This window comes from Crocodylus porosus, unplaced genomic scaffold, assembly GCF_001723895.1.
Source record: "Crocodylus porosus isolate Cpor-Errol unplaced genomic scaffold, CroPor_comp1, whole genome shotgun sequence".
Classification (NCBI taxonomy): domain Eukaryota; kingdom Metazoa; phylum Chordata; order Crocodylia; family Crocodylidae; genus Crocodylus; species Crocodylus porosus.
Genome location: NW_017728914.1, coordinates 31,845,980 through 31,855,135, shown reverse-complemented (window position 1 = coordinate 31,855,135; position 9,156 = coordinate 31,845,980). Strand labels below are relative to the sequence as shown.

General features: G+C 39.4%; 1 protein-coding gene across 1 annotated transcript in view; it reads left to right on the top strand.

Moving 5' to 3' along the window:
• Positions 1 to 290: 290 nt before the first annotated feature.
• The window catches only part of LOC109310129 (dual specificity protein kinase CLK4-like), a 14,549-nt gene continuing 5,683 nt past the window's right edge, over positions 291 to 9,156 (top strand). The window contains exons 1-8 of the mRNA XM_019535172.1: positions 291 to 380; positions 3,591 to 3,742; positions 4,548 to 4,773; positions 6,021 to 6,111; positions 6,502 to 6,568; positions 7,819 to 7,935; positions 8,035 to 8,201; positions 8,287 to 8,381. Coding sequence (XP_019390717.1) covers positions 3,591 to 3,742; positions 4,548 to 4,773; positions 6,021 to 6,111; positions 6,502 to 6,568; positions 7,819 to 7,935; positions 8,035 to 8,201; positions 8,287 to 8,381 — 915 coding nt within the window. The 5' untranslated portion in view covers positions 291 to 380. The remainder of the gene's footprint in view (positions 381 to 3,590; positions 3,743 to 4,547; positions 4,774 to 6,020; positions 6,112 to 6,501; positions 6,569 to 7,818; positions 7,936 to 8,034; positions 8,202 to 8,286; positions 8,382 to 9,156) is intronic.

Sequence of the window (9,156 nt, the reverse complement as noted above, 5' to 3'; positions counted from 1 at the left end):
ATAGCAGCCACCTCCCTCGCCCCAGACTACCCTCCGCTTGCCGGGAGGAGAGGAGACTCACCCAGGGGACCACAACCACCCCAACGGCCCAGACCGCTTAGCCCCGCCCACAGCAAGGGGCGGAGCTGGTCCCTGCCCGCCCCTATCAAGGAGACTGAGTCTTCCCCGGCGGCGGTGGATGGGATTGTGCATGATGTGTGCGTGTGGCGTCACTCCGCAGGGCGGGCGGTGGTAGAGGGGCCACGCACGGCGCGTGTGTGTGACGTCAGCACGCAGAGCAGAAGGCGGTGGAGGAGGAAGCCAGGTAGGGTCTTGGCCGCCATTTTGTGCGGGTACGTGAGGCGGGAAGGGACGGCTCTCTTTGCGGCTTCCCGACAGCCGTAAGTGTCGGGAGCGTGTCGGGGAGCCTGGGCCCGCGGGGGTGGGTGCGGGGTGCAGGGCCCTTCCCTCAGCCGCCAGCGCGGGTTTAGTCCTTGCCTCGTAGCCGCGGCCTGGTGGGGGCGGGGACCCTCCGCTGGCGTTTGACGTTACAGCCCGGGGGTGTGAATCAAGAGAAACCAGACGGGCAGAGGGGATCTCTTATTGTCCCAACACTGTTTTTTGAAAAAAATGAATAAAAATAATATTCTTTAATGGCAAGTGCTCGGGTCTCCGAAATAAAGAGAAATTGGGTTTCAGGTGGTGGGACAAGCAGAGAAAACTCGAGGCTGGAGAAAGGGGAAATGTTTTCAAGTACATAGGCTTGGCATGCATCGTCGGAACTGTGTTTCCTGCCGAGCTGGTGATTTTTAGGCTGGCTTTTTGCACCTTTCAGACACCGAGTTGTAGTGTCCCGTAGCGCTGTCTTACAGGTGGGAAATGCCACCAAGGGGTCCATCTGTTTGGTAAGAAATTGGGCCTGGAGGGATATTCTTACTGCATTAAGTGCCATAAATTTTAGAGTTAAATCGATCCTGTGTCTGCGTTCATTTGGTCTGTCTGTAGGACAGCTAACTACCTGGCATGGTTTTGGGGTTAGTTTCTGAAACGAAAGATGCTTTGCTTCTGCAGTACGCTCTTGCTGTTTTGCAACTCGTTCTTTACTTAAACTTCGGTTTGTTTACCTGTTGAACGTACTAATTACAGCATGTATTTTAGTTTATCCATGTTTTTAAATATCTCTTCTGAAGAAATTTACAGGTGTTTGAAGGCAGCGGTTCCCAACCTTTTTAGACCGCAGACCGGCAAACGACGGGCCAGCAAACTGCAGACCGGGCATGTTGTGGACTGGCAGCCAACCTGTTTTAATACTGACTATAAAAATACTGCAGACCGGCAGCCAATCCTTTTTTATGTTGAGTATAAAAACCATTGCAGATTTTATGCTAAGTATAAAAAAGGGTTGGCTGCCAGTCTCCGCAGTATGCTGGTCACTTTGGGCTTCTGGTTAGGCAGCCAACCATTCGTGGCCTGGGCCTTGGGAATCTCTATTTTTAAGGGGTTTCGTTTTATTCTACCACAGTGCTTAAGAGCAGTAATTCAGTCTACTGCTGTCCTCATTTTGGGCAGAGCAGCCAAATTGTAAAGCATTTGCTTAATTGCATGCTTAGCGGGATCTCAGACTGATCACCCATCATGCTTCTGCAGAGCTCTGTAATCAGGCTCTGTGTGCACAGTGTGATTCTTAGGAGAACTCGATTCTGACTGTTGACTTGAGATTTGCAAAGTAAATCTGTAATAGTTAAAGTTACTAAACTGCAATAGTTTAAGGTAGTGTTCGGATAAAGCAAGTATAGTGTTTGCATCAGAGAGAAATAGATTCAGCTTCTGGTGAAATGACACTTGCTGTGAGAGAATTTGGGAGCCCTCAAGACTTCTAGTAAGAGAAGCTGCATAAGCCATAATATGTTCCTAAAAGAATTACAGCAATAGGTTGTGCTGCCACCGTCCCTTATGTTGCCTCATCCTTGGTCATTGGCAGATTGATCGTTTGCAAACTCTTCTCATGTACAGTGAGTCTTTGTTCAGTTGGATTTCTGGAGTCTGACTGGAAGCATCCTCACAGGATTTCCCCATTTTTAGTGAGCAGACACCTTCAGTAATCACATGGGCTTTTTTCAGTTTGAGGTGTCACTTGAGACAAATTTCCCTGTAACTTTAGGATGCAATGAGATTTTGAAGACAGTTAAGTTAGAATGCTAATTCCTAATTTATGTTCCCTTGTAACAAAATGAAGCAAAGATGGGGTGAGAGAGGTTCTACCATGTAGTTAAATTTGAAGAAATAAGGGAATATCGAGGAGAGAGAAAACAGAACAGTAACTTGCAGAAATGCTTATTTTATATTTTACGTTTATTCAATCCAGAGGATGTTGCAGCTAAATATAACCCTCCCCCTCCCCACCTTCTCCACCCCCAAATTAATTTCTACTGATTCTGATTCTCAAAAGTACAGTGCTTTCACAGCCTCTTATGTTATGGGTAAATACCATTTTCTTTTGATGCTGAATATTTTCTGTCAGTTCAAACTTCAGAGGAATATCAGACTTGCAGCACTGGCCCTCATTCCTTCATCCAGTATTTAAAACAAGACTGGCTAAAATCTAATCAGTCTGGAAATTGTTGCATCTTAAATATCTATGTTAACACCCCTGCTGTGTAGTGAAGTCATTTTCTATAGGATTCCTTTATATGTCAGATGTCAGCTTATCTGTTACTCAGTATTCTGTTAATAGTTTTCTGCCTGCAGTTTTGCAGATAGTGAGTATTACAAATTTGGTTTTCCATGGGGGCTTCACTATTCACTGTTTTGCATAAGAGATGTAGAGTATTAGACTTGTTTAAATAATGTATTAGTATTCTAAATTGTCATTTAGGAGCTTCCTATAGTAACAGTGCCTTTATTGTATACCTGAAATCTCTTAGTATTACATGCATTGAAAAGAGCCCAGTTTTATTTAAAGGTGTTTTGCCATATCTGTTGTATAAACATTTTGGTTTCTCTAGTACCTAGTGGTACATACGTGGAGTCACAGAAACCAGTGGGGGCTTTCTGGAGCAGCAGGCACGCGCACTAACAAATCTCAGTACATTGTACCATTAGTCTGAAACAGTTTTTATACCTTAACAGCACTGTAAATGGTTACTGTAATCAGCTTTTCTTCATTTACTAACGCTGACATGGGTGGGATGTGTAAAATATTTTCAAAAGGACAAACGAGAGTTACTAACTTCACCTTAGTGTGTACTATAATAGTGAGGGGGTCCAGCCTTTTTGGCGGGTGTGCTGCAAATTAGTCCTGCCCCCTGCTCCCCACAAGTGCCAGTGATCTGTCCTCTGCCCAGTCTGCTGCCTGCTTTCTGCTACCTATTCTGTGCTCCCTGCCTGATCTCCACCCCCGCTTTCTGTTTCCTGTCCTGTGATCCCTGCCTGATCTTTGCTCTGCTTTCTGCTTCTTGCCCTATCTGTGGCTCTGCTGCCTATTCTTTCCATTGTCTATTGTACCCCATGCCACAAAGAGGGTGCCTGTGCCACTTGTGACACGCTTGCTATGGATTGACCACCCCTGTACTAGAGCGTAAAACTTTTTTCCCTATTATGTTTTCCAATAGATGCGGCACTCGAAACGAACTCACTGTCCTGAATGGGATAATGAAAGGAGCTGGGATGAAGGAAAGCACAGCAGCAGCCATAAACGAAGGAGGAGGTCCCGCAGCAGTGCACAAGAAAGCAAACATTATAAATCACACGAAACTTCAGACAGGTAAAAGGCTCCACATTGAAAGCACTGATATCTCTAGTTGTGAATTAAAATAGTTTTTTATTTAATTTTAAATTTCAGATTTGAACATGTGATACAGCTTTCTGCAAGAGAATGTTTCAATGCATCTCCTTCAAGTGGGAAACCAAACTCAGTTCTTTTTAAGATTGTGTTGTTTCTCATCTAAAATGTCAGAGAGACAGGTGTACAATTGCATGAAGGTGGTTATCTGCTCCCTCTGTAGCGTTCATGGCTCTTTGCTGGGAAAAAGTCTTGAAACAGAAATTTAATTTTGTGTTACTAGTGTGTTAATGCAGGCATTAATACAGGCCTAATTCCCTTCCAGTTTTCAAGGTGGAAAATTGGCTTGCAGGTTTTTTTTCTCTTCTTTTAAATAATTGTCTGTTTAAGGAAGGGTGGGGGGGTCAAGGACCAAGGACCATGTAATTTCTGTATGTTTTGGAGAGGACTTGAGCTAAAGTAGTGTTATGAAAGATAGTTGTATTGGGAAATAGTTCTCACTTTTGGGTCTTTATCTCGTATTATTTGTTCAGGTTACTGTGCTGTTACAGTTTGTATTAACAGTAATGCATCTGAGATGTACTATTTAAATATCTCCACTGTGTAAGCTTGCTTGTAAATGGCTACCTATTTCTTTGTGGAGAGGTGTGTCAAGACAGGATTGTCAGTGTAAAGAAAGATGCCATATCATTTACAGTTAGCCTTAGTAGTGCAGACCAAATCAGTTGTCTTGTTGGCACGCAGGTATTTTTAAAGTGGAGACAATTCACTTTAAATATATTTTCAGTCATTATTTGGACGATAGATCCATAAATGAGAGAGACCGTCATGACCGGAAATACATTGAGGAATACAGAAATGACTTCTGTGAAGTATATGACCACAGGCGTTATCACAGAGACAATGAAAAGAGTCACCATCATCACTATAGCAAATCCTCTGGCCGGAGCAGAAAAAGTAGTCATAAAAAGAAGCATAAGAGACATCATTGCTCCAGTCACCATTCGCATTCGGTATGAGTAATTTTTAACTTTATTATTACCAGGGTAGTGGTAATAGACCACTATTGAGTGCTAGAACTTCAATTCATGAGTATAAGAGCCTAAGGAAATTTGTCTTTTGTAAATAAAAGATTCCTAGCATTCTCCTGTGTATGTGTGTGTGTGTATATAGATGTTTCTAGATGAAACTTTAGAATACTATACTAGGGGGGAAAATTATAATTGGAACTGCTTATTTTATAGTGTTTCACTGGACAGTGTAAGGTAGTTGGTAATTAAATCACTGACATTATCCTTTTAAATTATTGCCTGGAAGTACATGTCTGTTGACCATTATTCTGTGTGACAGCGCAACTATCCCAGCTGTTTCACCATGTTAATAAATTAAGTTTCATAGCTAGCTAGAGTTGCCACCCAAATCCATTGCTAATGATAATTAAAAATATTTAGCTTTTTTATTTAAATGTAAATGCTTATACATGAGCATGTAATTTGAGGTCTGTCATGTGTTGACAGCGAGACACTTCAGTTCCACACAGCTCTCTGCAAATATCTGATCATTGATAATGGCAGCTGAATGTTTTATTGAAGATCAGATGAGCTTCCTGTCTGCATACTAGCAGGGCATACCATCTGAAATTTTCTCTACCAGCATGATGCCTGATGAAATTTAGTTGTATTTATATACAAAGTAATGCAAATTTACCCCAGTCATTCAGTAGAAGTAGAATGAAGCATTAGATTAGACATTGCTGTTCAAGAACTTTTTTGAGTAACTTCTTTGCTCTAAATATGAAGGAAGTAATATTGCTTGATAAATTCTTTTACTTAGATGACTTCAGTTATTTAAAAACTTTGGTCAGTCAAGAAATTCTCACCTGGCTATAAGATTTATATATATTAATAAACATTAACTTTTGCTATTTTATATTAAGTTATTAGAAAATAATGATATTGCAGTCTTAATATCAGTCTTCAGCTAAACCAGTGTTTGAGAGACAAAATTGTGTTGTTTTTTCTGTTGCCTTATCACTTTCAGTATTTATCTGAAAATCTGTTCCTTGCCATGTTTTTCTTCTGTAACATAAACTGTGCCCTGTGAATTTCTGGGGACTGAATTTGAAATTGCTCCTGCCAACTGTTCGTGGCCTGGTGCGTAACTGAATGCCTGAATATCTCCCTGCTGAATGAATTGCGTATTCTGCCCTGAATTCACTCTGATATATTGATTGGCTGGACGATCTTGGTGCCGTTTCCAGAAGAGTCACCGAAGGAAAAGATCCAGGAGTGTAGAGGATGATGAGGAGGGTCACCTGATCTGTGAAAGTGGAGACGTACTAAGAGCAAGATGTATAGAACATTTTTCAACACTTTTTAAAAAAACTTTTCAGCAAAAAAATCTGTTTAGAATAGTATGTCAGGAGGGGGGCTAAGGAAATCTTCATTGCTCTTTTTGTTCTGTTTTTTTGTGCTTTTTTTGTTCTTTTGCATATCTTCTTTTCTGTAGAATTTAAATACTGTTGTTCCAAAGTAGTAAATGAAGCTTGAGATTAGAACAAGAGATAGTTGTTAGCTAATTTTTTCATGACACCTGTCCAATAAAATAACACATTCAGATGTTGAGATTTAAAGTAATTATGCTTTTAAAATGGCACATTTTTTAAAAACCTACTTTGATAGCATTCATCACTATTTGAGTAAAGCAGTAACTAATCTGACTTTTTTCTTTGTTCTTTTTAGATGAAATTGTTGATACTTTAGGGGAAGGAGCATTTGGCAAAGTAGTGGAGTGCATTGATCACCATATGTAAGTATACTTATCATCTTTGTAAGCATACTGTTACAGTAAAACTTTTTTATTTGGAATATGAAAAGATAGGCCAGGTATTATTTCTTTCCTGTAATACAGGACTTCAGATAAAATATAAGCTGTTGCGGTATATAAGTAGAAAAAAATCATTGCACTTTTCAGTGTTGGGAAGACATAATAAACTTGGATGTGTGTTTTATTGTTTCAAAATAATGTAACTTCAAGTACTGCATCTGTTTGTCAGATTCCCGTATCAGTTTGTAAGGTTCTTCATCCGTATAGGCCTATCTTTCAGTATTTTTCTTTCTCCTGTTGCTGTATAAAAACCCATGCAAACAGGGCACTGTCAACAGGTGGGAAACAGTGATACTATACAGATATTTAACTACATGATAGCCCAACGTTAATTGTTGGGTAGCTGGTATTATTGCCTCTTTGTTGATGGCACAGCTACAGTGTGTGAGGGGTCCAATCCTCTATTTGGCCCCTACAATTCATGTTGAAGTCTTTAGGAGTTCATGGGTATAGAGAGAATACAAAACTGTACGTGGAGAAATTTACTTACAGAAGACCACACACTGAATCATTGGCAGAGCGAATTTAAAGCTACTGCTTGGAATTAGAAATTGACGCTTCTGGCTTTTAATAATTTTCTTCTGTCTACTTGACTCCTTTTTAACTTTTGTATTTTTAAAAGGCCTATTTTGAATGAACAGCAATCCATTATACGTTTTTTTACATATGTAGATCTGTCAGTTCACAAGAGTGGGGAAATATTAAAAATCTAAGGGTAAGCTGTGTTTGAAATTGTAAAAAATATTTTCCTTGGTTCCAGCAGGAATGTTGGAAACACAGCAAAATAGTAGTGTGAGGTGCTGAGAAATTTGCCATTTTTGTAGTACTTGTGTGCTCTTTTCAGTGAGGGCCCTGTTAACTGTTGTTGAAGACTAACCTATCATGTGCCTTACAGGGGATATGGCCTTGCCTCCAACTGAAAACTGCAGTTAATGGAAAACACAGCTGCTGGTCTTTTAATGGCATCTGGTTAATACATTTATAATGCCAGTCGGTCCCTTAACAAGTACTAAAATCAAATGCCCCTAAAACCTAACTTGCAGTTCTCTTGTGCCTGCAGTGTTTGAAAGTGCCTTTGAATCAAAGTGCATTAGAATTTTACAGGAGTATAGAGTGTATACTTTTGAGAACTAATACAGTACAGTTGTAATGTTTCACTTTTTATTTTCAAGGAGAGGAATGCATGTAGCTGTTAAAATTGTGAAAAATGTTAGTAGATACCGTGAAGCAGCCCGCTCAGAAATACAGGTGTTGGAACATTTAAACAGCATGGATCCAAGCAGCACATTGTAAGTGTAAAAGTGGACTACAAGTCACTGTCTTAAGTATTTGAAGAAAGAGGCTATTTTACACGTTAACTGTGTTTCACTGTTTTTTCTTTATTTAAGCCGCTGTGTCCAGATGCTTGAATGGTTTGATCATCACGGTCATGTTTGCATTGTTTTTGAGCTGCTGGGACTTAGTACCTATGACTTTATTAAAGAAAACAGCTTTTTGCCATTTCGTATTGATGACATAAGACATATGGCATATCAGATATGTCAATCTATAAATTGTAAGTAAACTGATATCTTCATAATGCGTGCTCTAAAATTTTGAGAAAATAGTTTATTAAATCAAGATTTCTGTTTTGCTTTTAGTTTTACATCATAATAAGTTGACTCACACAGATCTGAAGCCTGAAAATATTTTGTTTGTGCATTCAGATTATATAGTAAAGTACAACGCTAAGATGGTAAGTTTACATATTTTTTGGCAGCTCCTATTGGCCTGTTCTTATACTGTTTATTTTTATTTGGTCTGTCTTAAATGGTAGCTTGTCAAATATGAAAATATGTGATAAAGAGTTGTCTTACCTAGGTTAGTCAGCTGTTCCTCAAGCTGCATTATTCTTTTGCTGACCTTATAAAATTGCTTGGATTTTAAATGACTGGTCTTCAAGGCAGAACTATATCACACAGTAGTAGAACAGGGCCTGTGTTGCTTTCCTAAGTTTTGGCATTTCATAGAAAGTTTAAGTTGACCCTGTGAGTCTTCTGAAATTCCAACAAATGAAGCCAAACCATAGAAATATAGTTTGGATTTGTGTACTTCATAAACCATATCAAGCAATCATCCTGCACTAAATCTAACTGAGATTCCAGTCCTAATACCAAGATATTGTTAGCTGAAGCAAAAGATTCTCAATAAAAATACTTGAGACATCTGTGTGCATGTGGACGTGCACATATAAGCTCAGGACAGAACAGCTTGCATTTTCTGTTTTTTCCCCCAGGGTTGGTCATTATTTCATGATATCTTGCAGGTATTTTAAAATGATATATGTATATACTATGTTTTTTCTGAACATCAGCTGCTTCCTCTGATTTTTTTTTTTTTTTACAGAAGCGAGATGAACGAACACTAAAAAATACAGATATCAAAGTTGTTGATTTTGGAAGTGCAACTTTTGACGATGAGCATCACAGTACGTTAGTGTCTACGAGACATTACAGAGCTCCTGAGGTTAT